Source organism: Pyrgilauda ruficollis, unplaced genomic scaffold, assembly GCF_017590135.1.
Source record: "Pyrgilauda ruficollis isolate IOZ18807 unplaced genomic scaffold, ASM1759013v1 scaffold46, whole genome shotgun sequence".
In the NCBI taxonomy this organism is placed as follows: Eukaryota; Metazoa; Chordata; class Aves; order Passeriformes; family Passeridae; genus Pyrgilauda; species Pyrgilauda ruficollis.
Genome location: NW_024526155.1, coordinates 4,954,428 through 4,978,298, shown reverse-complemented (window position 1 = coordinate 4,978,298; position 23,871 = coordinate 4,954,428). Strand labels below are relative to the sequence as shown.

General features: G+C 53.5%; 1 protein-coding gene across 1 annotated transcript in view; it reads right to left on the bottom strand.

Annotated features, from left to right (window-relative positions):
- Positions 1-578: 578 nt before the first annotated feature.
- Positions 579-23,871, bottom strand: part of CDH22 (cadherin 22) — a 49,291-nt gene continuing 25,998 nt past the window's right edge. Inside the window, exons 7-11 of the mRNA XM_041478719.1 lie at positions 17,138-17,274; positions 10,055-10,176; positions 9,668-9,785; positions 2,506-2,757; positions 579-1,117 (exon numbers count right to left, since the gene is read on the bottom strand). Of these exons, the coding sequence (XP_041334653.1) occupies positions 579-1,117; positions 2,506-2,757; positions 9,668-9,785; positions 10,055-10,176; positions 17,138-17,274 (1,168 nt within the window). The remainder of the gene's footprint in view (positions 1,118-2,505; positions 2,758-9,667; positions 9,786-10,054; positions 10,177-17,137; positions 17,275-23,871) is intronic.

The following is a 23,871-nucleotide window of genomic DNA, read 5'->3' as shown; positions in this document are numbered from 1 at the left end:
CTCCAACACCGTGCCCGCAGCCGGGGGCTGCTGAGAGCCCCACAGGGAGCAGCGAGAAGGAAGACTTCAAAAAGCAAGTAAACTTAGGAGGGGAAAATCTGAACAGAAGTTAAAAGCTTGTTTCCCTCAGCAAGGAAAGCTCTTAAAGAAATCAAAGCTCTTTAAATGCTCTGACTCAAGTGACAAAAACAATTTAGACAACAAAAGACTCCCGGTTTGCTCTTCCTCTCCTGGATGGGGATCACCGAACAGATCTATTTAAATGATAATTTGTGGGGGAGAAACCCTCTCCAAACCCTCTTGAATTAGATTTTCTCCTTCTTAAGTCAACGCGTAGTGCTTTAATGGAGACTGGCTTTGAGGAGATGAGGACACCCCGGTGGCTCCTCCGGGCTCCCCAGCCTCCCCACGCGGGTGTGGAGCCCCCGAGCCGAAGGCAGCTGCAGAGGAGCAGTCGCGGTGCGGCCTCTCGCCTGCAGCCGTGCAGTCTGGCCCAGGAGCACACGATGCCCGTGGGACCTCGTGCCCTGGAGCCCCTGTCCAGGAGGTGTCCGGAGCCCCCGGGGCCGGAGGGGCAGCTAGGACTCCTCGCTGTCCTCGTCGCCCCTGCGCCCCGCGTACAGCGCTGCCAGCTGCCGGAATCGCGGCCCCCAGCCCCCCAGGTAGGAGAAGTCCTGCTCGGAGCCGCTGGACCAGGTGTTGATGGAGCTCAGGGAGGGCACTGGGGAGTCCGAGCCCTCGAAAGCATAGGTCTGGAATGAGTCATAGGGCGGCACAGAGAGGTCCTCGTCCGCCTGCTCCACCTTCCTGCAGATATAGTCTCTGAACACAGAGAAGTCCAGGTCTGGGCTCTGCACCCACTGTGGGAGGGCATGGAGCTCGGAGGCTGGGCTTCTGCCTGGGCCCCCCTCTCCTGGCCCCCCGCCTCCATCACCAGCTTTGATCTCACTGAAATCGTAGAGGCTGCGTAGGGCTGACATGTCATAGGCCTCCGTGTCCTGCTCACCACCTCCTTCATCGTTGTATTTGATGACATTGTCCCTCATGTCCTCGTCATCCTCAGAGGTCAGGTGGCTTTTGTGGTGCCGCTTCAGCGTGAGGATCAGAAGGACCAGCACTGGGAAAGGAAGAGACAGTCAGAGGGGGCAGAGTCTCGGGGACGCTGTGCTCCTGCAGGGCGAGGATGACCCCTGCTCCCTGGCAGGGGTGGAGGCACAGCACCCCTCTGGCATGGGGAGCCCTGCCAGGATGCCAGAGGGTTCCCACCAGCCAGGCTCATCAAGCAGCAGCCCTGCTGTGTGCTGTCTTGGAGAGAGGTTTGCCTGGCCTCCAGGGCACACCAGGAGCTTCCCTTGCCATGCAGCGTGACCAGTGAGACAGGAGGGAGCGATGGATAAACACACAGCTGGACAGACAAACGGAAGGCTTCTGCAGAGGATGAGCAGGAAAAGGGGGTGCATGATTCATAATAGCAGCTGAATGTTGGGAGGGTGAATGTGGAGCAGATGGCACAGAGCCTGAGCAGCGAGACGCAGCTGTGTCCTGGATCATCATCCATTCAGCCCATCACCTTTAAAGCACCAATGTGCACTTTATTTGTCTGGGCAATTAGGCAGAAATTTGTTTGCACTGCGTTGGAAAATGAAACCAGTGTAAAGTGCACCCTGTGGGAAACGGTTTTCTGAACGGAGATGCAGCAGGAGACAGGGAGTGGAGCCATGCCAAGGAGAGGAGACCTCACCAAACAATGTGCTGCCTCCCACAGGTGTCTGGACAAGCCTTGGGCCAGCCAGTTTTGGGGCCACAGAGGGCTTTCAGCAGCTGCATCCATCAACTGTCCCGTGCTAAACCCGAGGGCATTGCAATATCCCTCGTTCAGAGCCTCTTCCCACATGCACACAAGCACATGCTCCCCATGCCCAACAAAGCTTGTGCCAGTGTGCCAGTGGCAGGCAGCAGCATTCCCAGGGTACAGGTCCTGACCTGGGCAGCAATCTGGTTTGACCACAGCCCAGCTCTGCATCCTGCCCACACACTCACACATGCTCTAACACTGACCTTTTCAGGTAAGAGCACACCTGTGTGCCCCACACCCACCATCCTGCCCAAATGCCAGGATCACACAGCCCCATCTGCTGTGAGATGCCTGCTGTGGGCACAGCATGGCAGCTGGCAAGCAGCTCTTGGCTCCTGCTGTCCAGGCAGGGAGCGAGCCAGCAGCTCTCCAGGCTCTGCTGGGCAGCATCACACCTGCCTGGCACAGGGAACTCTGCTCTGGCTGCCGTGTGGAGCCCAGCACGCATGAGCTGTGGCAAACATGGGAGCTTCCCCCCTGGTCCCCCCAGCAGGGGCTGAGGTTCATGCCCCCCATGCTGCAGCTACCAGGGAGAGAGAGATGCAGGGAAGCTCTGTGCCCACAGCACCTGCCTGCACACATTCACGTGATGCTGATGGAGAGGAGCTGGGAGAGGACAGCGAGGACTCAGGGGACAGGCAGGCACTCACCAACCAGAATGAGGACGCAGACCAGCAGCGCGATGAGGGCGCCGGGGCTCAGTGTGGCTGACACCACGTAGGCTGTGCTGTTGCAGGACTGGATGGCCCCGTTGCTGTCACAGCCACACACACGGATGGTCAGAGTCCCTGTGCTGCTCAGGGCTGGGGGGCCGCTGTCCACCACCAGGATGGGGAGCAGGTACACGTCCTGCTCCTGGCGATTGAAGCCCACTCTCTGTGTGTGCACCGCTGCCGTGTTGTCTGCAGGGAACAAGCAAAGCTGCAGCAAAGTCACCCCCACATCACAGCCTGCAGCACCTGCCAGGGGCTTCTCCGTGCTCTGGATGAACAGCAGCTATTCCTGCACCCCTCCAGAAGCTGTCCTGAGAGAGCCTGGGGCCTCCCCCTCCTCCATCACATGGACCCAGCTCATGGCTCCTTGGCACTGCAAACCCCCTCTAGCCTGAGTGCCTGAACATGGCCAGCTCCACTCCAGCACCTTCCCCTTTGCCAGCAGCACCTCAGGGCCAGCCTGGCATCTCCTTTGTCACCACACCTGGGAGTGAGCCTGGCAGAGCAGCAGCAGCACATGAGTGTCTGAAGCACGCTGACAAACAATGCAGGTGGCACAGACAGAGGGGAAAAACTTCCTAAAGACCCTCTGAGAGTGGAACAGAGTCAGGATAAAAATCAATTGCTGACATGTACACAAGAACAGACAGGTCTGCAGGTGGCACTGAGACTGCAAGAGCAGACACTGCTTCTTCCAAAGCCAAAAGCCATGAGTGAATGGTCCTGCCTCAGCCGGAGGGCCAGATACCCCTGTAATCTTCTGTAACTCCTGAAGGAGTAGGCAGAGCTTCTTCCAAGCCTCCCAGCCAAGTCAGGCATCCTCCTCCCCATCTGCTTACACCCTGCTGCTTCAGAGGCTCAGCTGGCACAGCACAACTCGTTAAGATCCCATTATCACAGCCACTTCACGGGACCCTCCAGGGCCCCGGTGCCAGCAGTGAACCCAAGGAGCAGCTGCTGCCGACCAGGAGCAGGGAGGGAGGGAAGGACCAGGGACTGACATTGGGACTGACTCCCTGCTCAGGGGTGCTGCAGGCTGCCAGCCAGCAGCAGCGTGGGCAGGATGGGGCTGAACAGCAGGTGACAACTGGAGCCAGGTGTCACAAGCCACTGCTGAGTGTCTGCAGCCTTTATCTAATAAACCATGGATTGGCCCACTCACAGCAAGGTGCTGCTGTCTACAGCCTCTCCTCATCAGACCTGATTTATGCCAGACCATCCCCTTTCTCTATGAATCAGCTCTTCCATTGGAAAAGACATGTACAGTAACTCTGGCCCTTGGGCTGCTGCCATCACGGAAATTGCTGTATGGATTGGGTGCTGCATGAGAGCACACAGGGCATGCTGGGGACAGGGGGTGAGCCAGGATGGAAAATCTGCTGGTCAGCCAGGAAGCAGATCCCAAAGGCTCTGTGTGGCAGCCAGGGCACTGCAGAGCACAGATTCCTGTCCTGTGGGACACCTGCCACTGTGGCTGAGACTCCTGGAGCAGCATGTGGCAGCAGCACCATGGCAACTGGGCAGAGGTGTCAGGAGGAACAGGGGAGCACTGGCACCTGGGTGCAAGGAGGCTGAACAAAGTGTGGTGGCAGCAACATCTCAGAACTGCCTGTGGCCTACCAAAGATGAGCTATGAAAAAAAAATTATTGTTATGCTAATCGTTTGCACAAAGGTAATGAGATCTCATTTGGTGCTGTCCCCCCTCCTTGCTGCAGTGTAGCAGGGGGATATAAATAACCTTAATGGCACTATCTCAGCAAGAGACCAGGACTAACTCCTAGCTAGTCCAGCTAAAAGTAAGCCTCAGACACCTGGATTGAGTGGGGATAAAACCACAGGACAAAAAGGAGAGACCAAAGTGCTGTAAGAGAGCAAGGCTCTTGCCACAGCCCAGGAAGGTCGCCTTTGCTGTCACTGTCACACCAGCCAGGTGACCAGCCTGGGGCTGGGGTCAGATCCTGGCTCAGAGGATCCCTGAGCACACAGCCCTGCACCTCCACTGCAGCTCAGCCCAACCCTCACACAGGGCTGATGGAACACAGTGCTTGGGAACTCCCCCAGCTGCTCCTCAGCACTGTGTAAACACAAGGGTAGCACCAAACCTCTCTGGAAATGCAGCAGGAGGCTGGCAACTCCCTTCTGTTTACAGCCAGCTCCAGCTCCTGTTAGGGACCTGCGACAAGGCATGCTGTATTTTTAGAAACAGTCTCTAGAAACCAAGGGGAACTGCAAATGCAAGTGGCAGAGGGGCAGGCACCAACCTCAGCTCAGCCCAGACAGTTTAGGCAGCCTGGCACCACTGAAAAAGAAATACTGCCACCCACCAAGTCAAAATAAAGAACACGGTACTTAAATTTAACAGCAGCATGACAGACAGGTCTGCTCAGAGAAACCTCGCCTCAGGAAGGGGCTGAGGGCTTGCCCTGTGACCCAAAACTTGATGCAAGGGAGCAACAAAACCACAACTACAAATGCTGCTTTAAACATCATGAAACTATATTTTATCTCCTGAACAGGATGGCAGGCGCCCTTCATCCCAGGAGGGAGATCCACAGAAATTTCACGTGTACAGCAATGAAATTGCTCACCAAGGCTCAACAGCCAGAGCCCAGCCTGTCAGGGACCACCTGCCTCTGGCACTGAAATGGCTCCACCACCTGCCCACCACCCCCTGCCCCCCACCACCATGAACTCTTCTCTGTTGGGTGTTTGCACCCCTGTTACTCGCAAACTTCTGTGTTCCCCTCTGAAATACTCAAAAAAAAGGGCTCTGCTGTATGTTTGCAGTCCTTTTGATCACAGAGCTGGGAAAATTTTGCCCAGGTCTTGGAACGTGTATCCTGGAAAATGCATCCAAAGCAACTTCCTACAAAACAATTGTCATTTCTCTTGGTGCAGTATTTTACACGTAGCTGACCCTCAGCAGCTGCTCTGGGATGTGTCTTGGTGCAGATTTGTTTGCATTGGCACAGCCCAGGCAGCCTTGGCCCCGCAGCCCTCGTGTCTCTTCCTCCGCAGCAGTTTCCTGCCAAATCCATTTCTGGGGTGATGAGCTGAGGAGCAGTGCTTCTCAGGAGCAGCACTGGAATGTGAGCAGACGTTAATCCGCAGCTTTCCTGAACAGACGAGTCTGGGTCTTCACACTTGGTTTCCTGCCCAGTCCCCACAAAGCTGCACCTTCTGCTGCGGCTGTGCTGAGTGTCCTCTGATGCCCCAACCCAAACCTTTTACTATCGTTGCTTTCTTGCTGCACAATTTGACATTTTCTTCATAGGTTTCCACTGCCACCCTCTCTCTGATCACGCAGTGACATTATCCTGTGTTACATCACATCACCTTGTGTGACAGGGCAGGACAGGCCCCTCTGTCCATCTGAGGAGCAGGACACTGGACGGGACAGGAACTGACATGACCTGGACACACAGGGACTCATCAATACTGTCCTAAGAGGAAAGTTTGGGAAGGCAATATACTCTGGCAGTAGCTTAATGTCACTAGGAATAATAAAATAATTAAGTCTCCCAGACTCCCTCTCCAAAGAGGCTCTTGGCAGCCTTGAAGATAGAACTAATAAATCCTTCTCATAACTCAATCTCAAACAGCGCCAGCAGAGCACGAGGGATTTTGATGTCCCTTCCCTCTCCCCCACTCACAGGGCCCTGTGAGCACCTGCCTTCCCCTTCTCCAGCAGCTGCTCTGCTGCACCAGAGCATGGGAACACTGGCTCTGGGGAGGAGCACCAGCACCTGGCTGGGCCTGCGGGCACACTGCTGCCAGAGCTGCCCCAAGGGAGCAGACCTCCTCCAGCCCCAGGTGGTGCAGCTGGTAGAAGAAACATCCTGTTTTTCCCTTCTGCTTCTTCCTTCTCTCGAGTTCTCTGGGTACCAGGCCACAGCACCACTGCTGCTCCTTTGCTGTTTGCTCAGCCCCGAGGAGGTTTGATGCTCTTTTACACACACACACCCCAACCCTGCCCCAGTCAAACGAGCATCTGCGCTGCTTGTGCTGAGAGGGGCATCCCTGCGGGGCTGCAGGAGGCTCCTCTATCCTCAGGCAATCCTCAAATCCTAACGTTTTGCTTTTGATTGTTAGGATTTTCAGATCTTCTATCACCCATTACATGCTCTTAATGAGACCTGCAGAGAGTTCAGACATCTGCTTGCCGAGCCCTTGAGCCCTGGAGTCAGTAGCTCCATGTGTCACTCCATATTACCTAGCACTCCTTCCAGGTTGCTGGGCTTGGATGCTTTCTACCATCCCTTCCAACACAATTAGCATTTCTTGGAGAACATGATTTCAGGCTTTAATTGCCTTTGATCCTGCTGTAATCAATTTTCTTAGGCCAGAAAGACCCAGCAAAAGGCGAGTTAGGAAACAGAGGATGGTGAATGCTTTGGAATGGCACCAGTTGGATCTTAATGTGGTCAGCTTCTCTAATTCCATCTCTTTCTTTAGTCACTCCATATGATGGGCATCTTCTTCCTGGATGCTCGCTGCTGTTACCACAGGTGACATTTGTTCCTTGTCTGATGAATCAGGAAGTGTGTGAGAGCTCCCTCAGACAGCAGAAGCAGGGGAAGAGAGGCACCAACAGGCAATGGTGCTGATTCCAAAATCCCAATTTGCCAATCCCCTGTAACTCAGCTATGTGTCTGCAGGGACTCCCTTGATATTTGCATCTCCATCCCAGAGCACCGGAGCCAGCACAGCTCTGTGTGCCACACCCAGGACCCCTGGAGGGAGCCCCAACAGTGCTGGTCCCCACCCTGCTGAGAACAAGTCACTCCCCGAGGTGGCTTTCTGGTGCCACAAAGGAGCCAAGTGAAGTAGGTGCAAAGCAAAAGAGAGGATTTAAGCAAGAGCTTAGAGAATCCATCTGTGCTGACATCCATCAGTGTCACTCCTTGGCTGCAAAAGCAATATTTATAAATCACGTTTCAAAACTGGCTACAAATTTGTACAAAGAAACAGATGGGCTGGTGGTAGCAGTTTGTCACCGCCGATATTTGCACGGGGGAGTAGAGACAAGTGCATGGTGAAGAGGGGTGAATGCAGGAGAGGCAAGCAATGGGGGAACACAAGGGAGGATGCAGCGAGGTCACCTACGAGAGCAGGGGCAAAGGTGAGTGTACCCAGGGCAGGTGATGGACTGGAGAAGGGGGCAGAAATCAAAGGGAGGGAGATGGCACCAAGGCACCCTGCTAGAAACGAGGGGTGCCTCCATCTGCCACAGGCAGCCACCTCCACTTGCTGTGGAAGACAGCACTGCTCAGCAACTGGGAGGGTCTCCAAACACTCTGGGAATAACCCTGCAGCAACAACATTTGTTTTCCCAAGAGCAGGAGGCGGGAGGTGATGCCAGCTTTTACTCATTTTATGCAGTGTTACACCACACAAAAAGCTCCAGGGATCATTTAGCACAAAGAGTTACCCCGTGCCACAAGAGCCTCATCCCACTCAGGAGAGCAGCAGCTCTGGAGGAGATGGTGGCACACGTGTCCTGCATCTACTGCAAGGCCAGCTCTTGGGCCACTGCTGGTGGACCCCCACATAGAGCCACAGAGCCAAGCAGCCCCTGCCAAGCCCATACACCCCAGCCACATGCCCTGCCAGATGAGCAAAACAGCAGTGGTGGCTCTGGGATGGAAGCCTGGCCATGGCAGACATCCTGGCCCAGAGCTCGGAGCCTCACAAGGGTCTGGGCAGGGATGGACACCCGGGTGCAGCTCAGTGTGTTCAAGCACATTTTCATAAGGTTTTTCAAAGAAAGTGAGGGAAGTTAATCACTGGGTGTGGGGCAAAATCTTGCAGAGGATTAAAGCCTATTTACATGATAAGAAGCAAAGGTCTTCTGAACAGCTGCCCTTGAGCAGAGGGGGAGGGACTCAGGTCAGGGACAGCTGTGCTACTCAGGACACAAAGCAATATCCAGCTGTGCTACCATCACATCTGAAGCTTTTCCATTTTGACTATCCCTAATAAAGCTGAACCAAACTGAGCAAGAAGGATCTTACGTCAGCAGAAGGCTCCTGTGATAAGCTCAGAACAAACTAAACCAGGCTTTTGACAGATAAAGCTGCAAAAGCAGAGAAAGAGAATGATTTTAAAAGAAAACCCAACCAAAACCAAAGAAGAATTTCAATGTGATCTGCTGGCCCCTGTGACAAGCACATGCCCATGTGGCTGGAGAAGGTCCCCAGTATCTGCAGGGGACCCTGCTCTACCTACTGCTACAATCAGCACCCAAATTCCCCTTAAACACCAACCAAAAAATAGGAAGCATCCTGATAACTACTTTTCTGGATTGTTACTGTCTACACAAACGCAGCCTGCAAAGTCCAACAGCTGCCAGGCTCAGCCAGCAGAACCTGCCTGGCACCCCATCGCTCCCAGCAGCATCGAGTCACTCAGGATGAGCTGCTGAGCTCAGGGAGGCAGAGAACCCCAGAGCTGCCCAGAGGAACAGACAGGCTCTGCCTGGCTGCCTGTCCCAAAGGAGAGGATGAGTCCCAGGAAACAGAGGAACTGCACCCCAGAGCCATCACCTGACAGGGAATCAAGCTGCGCAGGCTGTGTCCCAGAGAACCCGCAGTGGCTGTGGGCTGGCTACAGCATGGCCCCACTGCCTCCCAGGGCTCTGGAGCTGCTCCCATTTGTCAGAGGCACAGGGCTGGCCACCCACATGGCAGCCCCAAGATGACCCATGCTCCAGGATTTACCTTGGAGAGGAATAAATCATAACGCTCAAAATGGGAGTGTGCTCTTCTATAAATCCACATCATCTCCTTGCCTGCAGGCAGGTTGGAGATTTCCCATCAAGAAAGGGACTGAGAGCCCTGAAAATACCAAAGGCTTAACCAGGCAGCATGAGAGGAGCTTTGTAGCTGCTTGCAGCGAGGAATAAAGCTGGCAGAGCCTCCTTGAGGAAATCCAAGCTGTTAGCTGATCAGTCCCACCATTTCAGGTTGACAAGAAGCTCTGCAACATGCCCAAAGCACCCAGAGCTGACACAGAGAGACCATAACCCACCTCCCTGTCCATGGCCTGAGGTGCTGCTCAGCCTGAAGGATTCTGGGCCAAGGGTACAGCAGGACTCACCCTGAATATCCAGCAAAGAGAAATGGTGGTTGTTGGTGGCTTCAGGCGCCAGTGTGAAGTAGAAACGGTGGCCGCTCTGAGGCTCGTCCCGGTCCACAACACTGATTGTCTGGATCAGCTGCAGGGAGAAGGCAGAGGTGAGCACCAGAGCTGCTCCCACAGCCTCTCCCAGGGTCCCACGTGCAGGATCCAGCCAGCAGCATTGCTGGCTGCAGGCAGAAAGAGCCTTCAGCCCTGCAGACGGGCTCAGTGGGACAGCAGAGTGACTCCCACTGTGACAGGGGCTGCACAGGAAAACTCTCGGGCAGAAGGGGACAGATGGGCAAGCTGGCACTAGTCCGGAGTGCTGCCTGCAGCCCAAGACCAGGGCTGGGGGATTCTCACTACCTGGCCTGGCTTGGCATCCTCACACACAGCGGCTTCATAGGGGGTGGCAAGCTCAGGTGGATTGTCATTGACGTCCAGGATTCGGATACGGAGAGAGGCCCTCGACACCTGGGAGTGATTATCTGAAACAGAAAGAGAAGCAGGGCTTCAGGACAAAGGGACAGCTGCTGCTATCAGGAAGCACACCCCCTCATTCTCATCTGTCCAGAGGCCATCGTGGCTGCTGCCAGCACTGCACCTCTGCCTGCCTGTGGCACAGACTGTCTGCAGTACAGCAGCACCTGTAGAGCATGCTTCAGCCCCACTGCACCCTGCAAAAGAAGCCCAACCACGGGGCTGTGTGCCAAGGAGTCCTGAAACACCACCTAATCTACCTCTGGAAAACTGGACCAGCCCAAAGCTAGTCCCAGCCATTAGGGTCAGGATCTGTGCTTCAGCAAAACAGCACCAAGATGGGACAGAAAACTGGGATGTGAGATCCCCCTCTGACCTGGAATCCTGATCCATAGGCACTCCAGACTGGCAGCAACATCCCAGGGCCAAGCAAATGGAGCTGGGATGTGAAACAGCGGCATCAGCTAAGGGCACAGGTTGGTGGTGAGATCTGTCCGTCCACCCCTGCTGTGCCCAGGTGACCCAGGGTCAAATGTGCCCCACTGAGGCACGAGGCTCTTGCCCAGGGCCTCAAGCCTCTTGTTCTGACACTGGGCTTTTGTTGCCACTGCAGCCTGAACTTAAACACAGCACTGTCCACCAGCTGGCATGAGGGGGGTACGCAGTAAGACTGAGGGCAGCTCTCTCACCCTGGCACTCACCAGCCCAGCCTCACACAGGCAGTGGTCCTGGGGACCCCCCTCCCTTGGGGTTCACTCTGCCTGTGGGATGGGGCAGCATTTACACCTCCACTGACTGTAGCATCACTGAGCTGCACACACACTGCTGAGGGACACCGAGCCCGAGCCACAGGATTATAAATCACTCTGGAGGGCCTGATGTTTGCTGAAGCACCTCATATATCTCCAGAAATGAGAACTCCCTCTTACTCCATCTCCTTTGTTTTACCCAGAGGCTGCACCTGTGACAGAACTAATGCTTCTCTCCACACTCAGGCAGGAGTTCTGCTGCCTGCTTGTCTATAACATTAATAGTGGCCCCAACTGATCAGGTGGGGGAGGACCGAGGGGAGAGGAGATTTAGCGCTGCTCCATAATTAGCCAGGAATGTAAGCCCCCTCCCCAGAGCTGCCTTCACCCGGTTCTCACGTTATCACTCCCTCTCACCCAGACCAGCTGCTCTGGTGATTAGATAGTTGTTTTTGGGGGAGGGAGGCTGAAGTCGTGACTAAAAGCCTAGAACTATGTGTTATTTTAAAAGGCATATTGGTGCAGTGAAATTGCTTGCAGGAAGAGAGAAAGGGGGAGGCAGTGGGGTGAGAAGGGAGCCCGGGGAGGCGGTGGGGTGTGTGCTTGATGCCCACAAATGAGCAGGAAGAAAAAGGGTTCAGTTCCTGCAAGAAGGAGGATGACAGCGTTTCATCACCCCCTCCTCAACCCACAAGGAAGATGGATAACCATCCCTGCTGCTCAGCTCTGGAGCAGGCTGAGATTGCTGAGAGAAAGAGGAGAGAAAGAGGAGAGGAGAGGAGAGGAGAGGAGAGGAAGAGGAAGAGGAAGAGGAAGAGGAGAGGCTGAAAGGAGGAAGAATCCAGGACCCCAGCTCTCCTCTTCCCAACTGTAACCCAGAGGAGGAGTTACTCCCTTGGTGCCCCACAGTGTGGGAGCCAGCTGCGAGCAGGAGCCCATCCCAGCGCTGCCAAACCCAGGACCTGCTGGGATGGTGCGTGCCAGCTCTGGATATCCAGGTGATCCTGAGCAAAGCAGCTTCTCTTCAAGACCACCTCCCCCAGCCCCTGAGGAGGGATGTGATCAGCGTGTTCAGAGCCAGGCAGAAGCACAGGGCCGTGCCCAGCCCCAGCTGCCAGCAGCGGGGTCACATCCCTGCCTCGGCACAGAGCTGGAACCTGCACCGACCCCTCCCCAGCCAGGGCTCACCTCCCGCTTCCCTGGGCACAGCTCTGAGACAGTGACCTTTCTAAATGCACCCTGTCATACAAAAACTCTCCTTCTGCCCTTCCAAAACTGCTGAAGCCTGAGGCTCGTGCTCACTCCTGGCTCAGTGACGGGATCAAAATTTGACGTGTCCAGGAACATCGAGGTTAGAAAGGCAACTGCTGCATTCTTGTCCACCTTTCCAGTGAGGCACACATCAGCTTCTTTTTATTTTGGCTGTACAATGTACATTTGAAGGTGTCTCAATGCTTTATCAACTTCCCTCATCCTTTGAGCCAGTACCTGGATTTACGGGTGGAAAAAATGAAAAATGGTTGGATGTATTTGAAAGAAGTTATCTTCAAAACATCTGAAATATGTTTTTCATAACAGTGGCATAAACTGGTATTACGATGGTCAGAAGTGTGATTGAGATTGTTGGAGCACACCTGTGATGAAAGGCACAAAGCACTCAACTAACACAGGATTCACATCTGCGAGGTCAGAAACTCTGGCAGTGCTGTGTGCACGCACCCAAAATGCCCCAGCACAGGAGCAAAGGCTCAGCAGGCAGCTCCCAGCGCCAGAGAGAGAAGCAGAGAGGGTGGATGAGGCTGAGGTGTGGGTGCTGCAGGCACCTGCCCTCGCAGGGCTCTGTGAGGAGCACCTGGCCCGTGACTGAGGCCAGGGCAGCACGTGCTGGCTGAGGGCAACCGGAAGGGAAAAGAACCATCTTCCATTGCAGTATCTCTCCTCGGTATTCCAGCTCAGCTGACTGACATGCAAATTAGTTTAATTATTTCTTCTTCTAAAATAAATTATATTTTGCAGTGGCTGCAATATGTTGTGTCAGGCAAAATTACATTCAATATTTTTAAACTAATTGATGTCAGCCTTGAGAAAACCTGATTGACAGCAGCGAGAAAACTAGGCTGCTACCTAAACGCTTCCCTAAATTAAAATTAAACATGCCGTTTTTCTGCATTTCCTTCAGGAGTTGGAATGCTATTAATCTGAAAAGACTGAGGAAAGAGACATGGAAAATACACAGAACAAGAGGGAGATGCTGGAAGCACAGCCGTGCAGTACGGGAGCTCCAGGCTGGTGACTGGCAGCTGCCTTTGCCAACATAGGAGGAATTATTTCAGAGCCACTGGAGCTGCTGTGCTGTGGGACAGAGCTCTGCCCAGTGTTTCCACCCTGCTGCATCTGTGCCTGCCTCAACACAGCCACCAGCATGGCTCAGGGAGTGACAGCCAGACACCCCTGCCCAGGTGCCATGTAGCAGAACAGGCAGGACTGGCAGGGATGGGACAGGCAGTGCCAGGATTCAGGAGCATGAGATGGTCACAGTCCTGCTGCACAGCAACCCTCAGGCCAAGAGTTAAGTGCTTCAGGGGAATCTTCATCCACATCCCAGAGCATTTCCTTATTTAATTAATCATGTAAGTAAGTAATCTCAACAGGACAATATTCTCCTTTTAAATATTCAGATGCAAAACACCAACTTGGCCTCTCCCTGAGCTGCAGACAGCTGAGTGCTCACAGGACTGACACCGAGCAGCTCTGGGCAACTGCTCAGCAATGCTGTAGCCCTGCAGCAGCTCCCAGGGATGGGAAGGGATTGACAGTGCTTGGTCACCCCTGCTGTGGCAGGAAAGGAGGGGACTTGTGGCTTCTGCTGTGCCAGGATCCAGCCTTTACTCCTCCGGACCCTCACACAATCTCACAATAAAACACTTTGCATTTTTACACCCAAAGATCTCCCGCGGAGCTCCAAATCCAGCAAATGCCATTTCCCCTCCTCCCCACACACACCCCAAAGTGCTCAGCAGCTTCTCTGGGTCTGAGGAGAGCCCAGGGGAGCGTGGGCTGCCACATGCAGCTGCAGCACCTGGAGCAGACCAGCTCAGGGACACTGCTGGGCACAGCATCCAATCTGCTCTTCTGTGTGGAGACCAAATTGGTACAATACTGAATTCCAAATTTTTACATTAGTAAGGAAGTCAGAAGAGGCAGGAGTGGAATTTATTCCTCACCATCTCAGCAAACTGGCAGAAGAAAATGCAGAACAGAAGACTGGGATGTGCCACTCTGCTCTCTAGCCCTGATGCCATGGCTCTGGGGCACAGGGTGGGTTTGTAGCTGTTGTGCAGCTCCTGCCTGCAAACCAGAGTGCTGATGCCAAGGACAGAGCAGGGGCATGCCAGGGGTATGACTTGTCTGACAGGTGGCTGTTTCAGAGGCTGCAGCTGAAAACGTGGCCCCCAGCTGAGGCAAAGCAAAGTGGAAGCAGCAGTTAAGCCAAGTAACATAAATGGCTCTCACCTCTCCTGAGTCCTACCCAAACTCAGCAGCATGAGAGTCATTAAATTGCATCCAAACACAATGCTCTGATTAAAGCCAGTCTCCAGCAGGAAGATTTATCATCTCAATTACCAGCAGTGGACACAGCAGTCAAGGCCTCATCATTTTACATGAGCAAAGAGGAAAACAGGAAGAGAATCACTAATATTAGCCCAAGGAAGGTAAACAGCTTGCGAGGGAGATGAAGATTTATCTGTGGAAACGCTTGGCCTGGTCCCAGGCCAGATTAGCTGAACAGCCCCCATGCCTCCTGCCACACTGCAGGCCAAACGCTGCTGGTCCCTGGCTGGCCCGGGCAGCTCCTGCTGGGGGTGCCTGCCTGGGGGGCAGAGCTGCCCTTGCTCCTCACAGCACCCCATGGGCACAGCTGGGCACCTCCTGCAGCTTTTCTTACAGCTTTCAGGGGCAAATACACTCTGCTATCCACAGGTGGGAAATAACCTGCACACGGTCTCAGCTGCAGCAGCAGCACTGGTTGCCAGACAAGGCTCTCCAGGGAGGGGCACAGCTCTGTTTGGAGCTGCTGAGCCCCACAGGCTGCCTGTGGGAACAAGTGTTGCCAGTGGGGCTGGCTGTCCTTCAGCCTGCAGTGGTCAAACCCTGCCCAGGACAGCCCTGACAGCAGACCAGGAGGGCAGCTCAAGGATGCCACAGGGATGAAATGTCTTCTTGCAACACGCTCCAGGCCATGTGACTGGTGCCATGAGAATAAAGTGGGTCCTGGCACCATGGGAATACAGTGGGTACAGTTTCCCACCAGCCCCAACAAGCTGAGGCACCAGACACAGTCCTGGGCAGCCGGACTCCCACTGGGTTTGTTCCATTCCTCCTGCCAAGTTTACATCTCACTGAGGAAAGAGAATATACGACCACTTGCCTCTGATGGAGTTGGTGACGTCCGGCACTGTGGCATCCAGCTCTGTGAGCACCACAGAGCCCTGCCAGCACCCAGACACCTTTGTGCCAGGAGCTGCACTGCTGCACGTGCAGCTGCCAGCCCCCAGCTGCCCTGCATTCCCCACTCCATGGCTGATCCCCCTGTGCCGGCACATCCTGACAGCTGCTGCACGGCCCTGATCCCAACCCCTCCATCACTCAGAAGGCTGCACCTTTACAACTGCCCTTTCCGCCAGAGGATTCAGACATAAATTGTACTTTAAATTCAATATCAGTCATTAATATTTCATGATTACAAAACGTTAAGGATAATGTCACTGGGAAGAATGTCTGGGCAGCTAAAATGGATGAGTCAGAGCTCACCATGGGAGAAGTCAGAGCACTGAAGAGTCTCCCTGGCTTTTGAAGCGATCCAGCCTGACAGGCTTCCCTGCCAGAGGGGAGCTGCAGCATTTACTGACTTGTTCTGAAATCCTAGCCACAGCGTGTAAATATTGTCCTTCTGATTCTTGTCACCTCACGTTTCCTCTGGATGCTGAGCTGTGCTGCAGTGGTGCCATCCCCTCCTCCCTGCAGAGCCTCCCCATGGAGCCCCCAGAACAGGTCACAGCAGGGCAATGGACTGCCCTCCCTGGGATGTGACCAGGCAAGGGCTCACAGCAGTGCCACAGCCAGAGAGTGCAGGGGTCAGCCACTCCCATCACCCAGCACAGAGCTTTGGCACAGAGAGGGACTGGGATGCACCAGGGAGCCACAGATATCCCTTCAGGGCACTGGGGATCTGGCCAGGGCCACTGACCCTTCCTCTCCCAGGGCTACAGGGCCTGTGCCCTTGCCTGGCCAGAGTGGGTGGCAGGATCTGACCTCTAGGACCCAAGTCAGGCCTTGACCTGGCTCCTTGAACATGAACAGCAGTGTCAACACTCAAGAATGAGCAAAGAAACACTCAGAGCAAAGCCTGAAGAAGGCTCCTGCCCACAGACAGACAGGCCTTGGGACATGGCAGCAGGGATAAGGAGGTGCTCTGCAGCTACAGCAGCTCCCTGGTACCCACTGCAGGGCAGAGGCAGAGCACAGCAGGGCCCAGGCTACGCTGGTGACTTGCGCATCCAAAATATGGAAATCTTTGAAGAATATGGCAATGCGTTTCATTTCCCAGCATGGTGCCTGGGACATGCTGCTCCCACAGTCCCTTCCCACTGCTGCAGCCCCAGGACCTCCCATCCATTCCTTCTGTGCCCAGCCTGCACCACCCCAAGCACACAGAAGGCATCCAGAGCTACACACCCAGGTGCAGGTACAGTCTGTGAGTCCCAAACACTGAGAGCTCTGGCAGAAGCAAGTGCTGACAGTCCTGCAGTGCCACAGGGCTCCAGCTTAGGGGACATCCAAGCATGGCACAGGACTGATCTGGGGGGAGGCAGGTGATGTGAGCACAGCCCCCCGGGAGCCCCTGGTGCTGCTCAGCAGGTGTGAGTGCAGGCAGCAAGCTGTGCAGGGATGACTGGCAGAGATGGCGCAGAGATAACACAAATTTGATTAGTGTTCATCAAATATACTATTCGACCATGCTCCCTTATTAATGCTCGACTCAGGAAGAGTATTTTTAGGTTGTCTAGGGAGATGTCAGACTCAATGCTGCTGCATTTATTTTTCTTTTTTATTTCGGTGTTGATTAACACTCGTGTCTTGGCCACCCCTGCAATGACAGCACTCATATTCCTCCTCCTGCCCCACAGACTCTGCTCCACACAGCATTCCTCCACCTCACCTGCTTCCATGGCCAGGACAGTGATGTTGTGCCACCCTGCTGTCTCCCTGTCCAGGACCTTTCCTGTCACAATAGCTCCTGTTTTGGCATCGATGTCAAAGATCCTCTCGGTGTCCGTGCTGCGGTCGATGGCGTACCTGTGACCAGGCAAAAGGGGAAACCATCAGCAGCTGGAGGTGCCCAACCTTACCACCAGCCCCAGGGTACTGGAATCCAACACCACATGCCCTGTGTCACTGCTCTCCTCATCCTGTGTTGCAGCATGGTACACAAAGGCCACGTTTCTACTGGGCTGCAAGCCCAGAGCCTTCAACTAAAATTAAAGTGTGGCTTTTGGTGTGTAAAGTGGAACTGTGCACAGACTTTGGACAAGGGGAAAAACCTGCTCTGATGGGAACCTTATGCTTTGGATAGACAGAGAAATACAAAAATTGTGGGCTGTAACTTCACCTCTGACTCTGGGAAGCTTCAGCAGTGTAGGTTCAGGAAAAGCATGAACCAAACTGAAGGTGGGCACCCCTGCTTGAGGAGCCCATCTCACCTCTATCCTCTACTGCTCCTGCCACTGCATCCACCCAAGTGACACACCCAGAGGGCAAGAGACAGTAGGCTGTAAGCCACATCTGCAGACACCTCAACTGCAGCTACAGCTGCAGGGTCTGGACTGACCATGTGCAACTGGTGCAGCAGTCCAGACAGCAGGGCAGTGGGCAGCAGCCAGCATCCCCCCATCAACACAGCACATGATGCCAGCAGCCCCAAGATTTGCCCTATTTCAGGCTTCCTGTCCCACAAGGAACAGGCTGATGAGCTCCTCCAGCTCTGGCTGTGTCCAGCTGCTCAGCAGAGACACATCACAGGCAGCTCTCACCCTGCTCATTCTGCTGCTTCAGTGCTGCCCCAGACAGCCCCTCCTGAGGGTGGAACACATGTACTCCCTGGGCCATCTCCAGAGAGCACCATTCCCACTTCTCCCCAAGGGAAGCCCCACAGCTCGTGAGGAGTCAGACACCAGGTTTGGCCCTGAGCCTTCACCAGGACACCTCAAATCCATGCATGTCCCAGTGGTCTGTCCTGCATTTCCAACCATTACACATGGAATGGAGCAAGCCAACATAAATCGAGGCACAATGAGGTGTGAGCTCCTGAAGGAAAGGGCTGGAAGGGAAGTCTGATCCAGATGAGGCTGTTGAGCACAGCCATAGCACAAATAACACAAACCACCACTGCAATCAGAATTAGAAATCCAGAAGGCCTGCAAATCACAAACAATACAGCATAATGTTATTGTGTACAGCATCTTTCACACACACTGAATCCCAGAGTGCTTCACAGAATTAAATAATACAAGACAGCAAAGAGTACAAAGGATAAATTACCAAAAGCAGGGCTGTGAATAAATTAAAGCCTTCAGTCACATGTCCAACCACAGAAGGAAGATAAATATAGGGACAAAGCAAACTGGAAAGCTGGTGAGGTAGGACTGAGAGGCCACACTGGACAGGAGCAGAGCAGGACAGGCTCCAGGCTAGCAACAGGTTCAGGACAGGGGAAGTGCTCCATGTGCTGCAGAGCGGTTTTCCAGCTGTGGGTCCATCACCCACATGGCTCACAGCCAAGGAACATCAGCTCACCTTCTTCATGACCAGAGATGCCCTGTGCTGTTCTGCCCCACGCCCTGGGATGGGACCAGCTGCAGATGGGAGTGCCTCTGGCAGAGCCCCTGCCCATCCACACAGCTCCAGCTCTGATGGAGGCACACAAAAAGGCATTCCTACAGTCTAACCTGTTATACAGTACCAGATTACTTTTCCTAGTTTTCCTAGCTCTCTCCATTTCAGACAGATGGGGAGATGAGAGAGTAAATACAACAGCACTTGCTTGTAGCCAAATAAAAACATTCAAAAGTCACTATCTAAATTCATTTGCACCCAGCCACCACCTAGTACTTACATAGCTGGATTCTTCCTAGCCCCTTGCATCGAGAGGTGATGGACATCTCTCACACAAAGGCATGTAGAAGCTCATGTATCTCAAAACCAGCTACTAGGAACTGCCTGCATTTTCTGCCCCAACTCCCAGCTGGCAGCAGAGCTTTTACAGGCACACAGCCAACTCCAAAAGGGACAGTGACACTGTGCTGGCATGTACTGCAGCCTCTCATCCACTCTCTGCTCACTCACTGCAAAGGAAAAGGAGAGGTATGGCCACTCTGAATTGTACAAATCAGTTCTACGTTCTGCTGGAAAGAGGACCAGAAACTGGGATGACAACAGCTAATACCTTTCCAATAGCATAACTAATTCTACCTAACTGCTTCCACTGTTCTCCCACACCCCCTGACCTCGAACATGTCCTGCCTTCCACTCCACTTTTTCATGCTGTTAAGTTCAAGATGGTACTTCACCCTCCCCATGGCTTCCCTGCCTCTCAGAGAAGCACATGGCTGTTTTGATCACACTTCTGTCATAAACAGAGACATCAGAAAAAAATATTTTAAAATCCACACAGAAAAACCCAGTTAGTGATGGGAGACACCCCCAAGCCTGGACACATCTGACAGGGCTGCCTGCCAGCCAGAGGGGAGGAGGATGGCAGGGAGTGTTCAGGGTAATGCCACTGGGATTCTGTTCTTATGCTTCTCATAGCTTTGTTGCTGAGACTGTCTTCTGTCCCTTCTGAATAGTCTGTAAAGGACATGCTGCCTGTACCCCATGGCCAGGCACAAACCAAACCACAACTCTGATCCCTTTGCCACCACTGCTACAGAGAAATGTCACCTTCTCAGTGTGCCCCAGGGAAGGAGACAGAGCTCAGCACACTGCCTTGGCCTGACTGACTCTGCTGCCACTCACTGTGCCTGTGGAGGTGGCCAGTCCAGGTGGCTCTGCAGCTCTCTGCAGGTGCCAGAGGCCATGGATGTTCTGGAGTACTTGGCTGCTGTGGGAGTTGGGGACTGGGAGGGTGGCACAGGGATGTCCATCAAGCCCTGCAAGCCACAGCCATAAGCTGCTCAGAGCTGCAGATCTCACAACAGAGCTCACCTTCCAACAGCTTCCATCTCATCCCATGCTGGAGTGAGCCATGCTTTGCTGTGCTCACTCACATCACTTTGTGCAATACAGCCTCCACCACCAGCCTCTCTACCTCCACTCCAGCTTCATATTCACCCATCCCACTGCAGTCAAACAGTGCTTCTCACCTGGGAAGAGGCAGCATTTAATCCCTCATCCTCCAGGGACTCAGAGACAGGACCTATGCTCATCTCCTGCAGCTGCCTGGTGCTCTAGAACTGCAGTCCCCAGCTCTGATTGGGATGCAGACCTTGTACTCCATTTCCCTCTCTTCCTGCTGGCACTGCCTGTTGGTTTGGATGCTACAAGTGACTGTTTAATTTCAACAGCTTTCTCGGTGCTCATCTTTCCCATGAATGCGTTTCTCAAGCAGTTTGTTTCACTTTTCCCCTGAACACAAGAAAAAGCACATTTTATGCCATGTGTTTTGTTAATAGGGAGCTTTTCAAACACTGTATGAAAAGCTTTTTGTTGTGTTTGTTTTTTCCTCCTCTCCCTTTTGTATTGAAGCAGGTTGTAGTTCTTGCTGTGCTGTTGGAGTCTATAAAATGCCCATGTCCAACACGTGTCTCCAGATTTTGTGAATGCCAGACAAGAATATCTCTGAGAACCTTAAATCCCAAGCAACATCTTCCCAGTGCTGATAAAGCCTGGAATGCACACAATCAGAGCACAGGCTCCCACTGCAGAGAGAGAAACAAAAGGCTCCCATACAAACAGCCTCACACACACAGACAGTCTATCACTGTATTACTTCATACAATGGCTCAGCTGAGAAAAACTGCACTACGCCCAGAAAACACACAGCTAAAGCCAAAAAGCTAACTGGAAACGAATTTTTTTTTTTTTCTGAAAAGAAACAGTTCCAGCCTTTGATAGGCAAAAAACCCCCTCGAGGATGGACTAAAATAAAAAGAACCAGACCTTTAGGAGGGCATTGCCCACACTGGTACCACCGAAGGTTTTGTGCCCCACAGAGGGTTCATACAGCTGCTTGGCTCAGCATGGCTCCCTGCTCATGCACGGGTGTCACTGGGAGGGTGTCCTTCTCTGAGAGATGGGGTGATCTCCAGGTGCATCCTCACACCCAAGGCAAGCAGCTGCCAGGGGCTCTGCAGGCAGAGCGCAGCTGGAGTGAGGCAGTGAGGAGGTGCCTCAGGGACACCCCTTCAATCCTCACATCTTTGAAACAGGTCACTTCGACCCAGTCCAGCTTGTGGGAAGGGATTTGTTCTCAAACCAAGTCGCTGCATCCTGTGGGACACGTGGATCTCCAGGAGGGCAGGGGAACATCAGGCTGGAATGTGCCTCTAGCAGTTGCTTTGGGCAGCGCAGCAGGAGTCGCACAGCCTTGCTCCTGCTGGCCTGGAGCTGAAAACAAAAAGCCAAGGGCACCTCCCTTCCCGTTTGGCTAAAAATACCTCCTAAACCTCGTTACTGGCAGCCTGGTGTCAGCAGGACCAGGAAACCCTGACAGAGCTGATTTCTGCTCTGCTGTCTCTGGCAATCCTTGTTCTTTCCTGCCTCAAGGGGAGAGTGCATCTCGACTGACAGAAGTGGTGGCTGTCCCCTATTCACAGGCAGAACCAACACACAGACCCGAGTCCGGGAGAGCAGCCCCGGCAGGAGCACAGCCGTGCCTCTGCTCCCACCGCTGGCAGATGAGGAGCTGGAAGTTAAAGGGATCCACTGAACTGCAGCAACTTCAAAGGGCTCATACCAACTTCAAGGCACCGAGGATCAAATGCTGGTCATGCCGTCAGGACCAGGTGCTCTCTAACGTATCAGAGGTGAAGTACAAGTGCTGGCTTCTTGTGACTGTACTTCCAAGCAGCACACTTGAAACGAGAGGTGACTTATTGCCTTTCCTGCTGACGGGTTAGTGTCACATCCTGGTGCTGCAGGGTGCTGGCATTAATGTCTGTGCACTGCTTTGAAGCTGTTAACAGCTGCCTACGCAGCAAAGTATTTTATTAAATTACCTGGCTCGCCAGAGGACAGGGAAGCAGGAGAGATCCAACTCTACCTTCCTCTTGCATTGGTGCTCCATCAGCACGACCAATATCAACCTGCAGCTGCACTGGGTATATGTTAAATGTCTCTGAAGGCTCACCCTGCTGCACTGCCACTGCTCATGACAGCAGGGACTGCCAGCACCAGGGAGTGAAGGGATGGACCAAGTCCCACAGGGCAGCATGGGGGACACAGGATGAGCTCCCTGCCTGGGGATAGCTGGAGGCAGGACACGTATTTGAATGCATCAGCCCTGCCAAGGGAGAACACATGACAATTCCCAAGCTGCAGCAGATGCCTGGGAGTCCTGTTGGCTGGGTCCTTGTGTCTGAGCACGAGGCATTGCCTTGCCAACACTGAGCTCACTGTAGGAGAGACTCCCAAAGCAAAGTTTGGGCTCTCACCATCTCGTTCCTGCCCAGTACTTGAATCTGCTTCTCTCTGGTCCAAGTCTCCAGTGCCTTCTGTACAGCATTAAGATTCTCCCTTCACTGCTTTCTCTTGGTATGTCTGAAAACAATGCAGCAAGCTCCACAGGGAAGCAGCACAAAGAACAAGAAAAAACAAGAATAAGAATAGTTCTGTCCCCAAGGTCCCTTTTCTACAATTACAGATCAGAAAATAAAATCTATGTTCTGCAGCACTGCTAGAAACAGTCAAGTGAAAAAGCACATGCACATGTGCATGCACACAGGTGTGTGGACACACCACTCTCCTGAAGGGTGTGTGCTGGCAGACATGTGCTCAGGGGCAACAAAAAAAGAAATCAGACACATAGCCTGACTGGAGAGGGACTGGAGAATCACAAGATGAGGTGAGCAGACGTATGTTGAGAACACATTCGGCACTCAGCAGCCACTAGTGCAAGTGGTGCAGCACTCACATACACAGTTCCTGGCACACCAAGGCTGATTTCATTCACATTCCCCCCAAAGTCAACTTTGAGCATCCAGCTTTGTGACACACTATTCTCTGCTAGCTGCCAGGTATCTGTAGATGGCAGCTTTCCATGTGTAAATCCATTTCTGAGCTTTCTAATCATCATAGTCTTTGTTTGCACAAGGATCAGGAGACCCTCCTCATCCTACCATGAAACAGAAACCCATGGTTACACAGCACTGAGCTCAGTGCCCCAAACAGGCACTGGGGGACATCACTGAATGCAACCAAGGGCTGTAACTGAGCCCTCTCTGGCCTGTCCCCCTCCACCCCACATCCCCATCCCTGTCCTTCCCAGTCTCTTGCTGCGGGGCTGACTCCCTGCAGAGTTCTCAGTCACAGCCAGTGCTGCTCCCTGGAAGTGAGCGGCTCCACGGGCGCCTGCAGCCCCGCCGGCACCTGGCACCAGAACACACATTTCAAGGAAATTTTCCACACGTTGAGGATGTTTTCTGAACACCAGATTTCCAACCCAACTGCTCGTGACTCAGGCCAGTTGGCAGGGCCAGAAGGCTGCTTTGTGCCTTAGGTAATAACAATTTAACAAGGTAACAATCTCTTTAGCCACAAATTAAATGGAAATGGGAAATGTCCTGTGCAGATAAGCTGCTGCCTGGATTATGTCCCCTGCCCAAAAATAAACTCCTCTGATCTTTGATCCTATGCACACATGCACGCACACAGAGTCGGGCTGCAGCTCTGCACCTC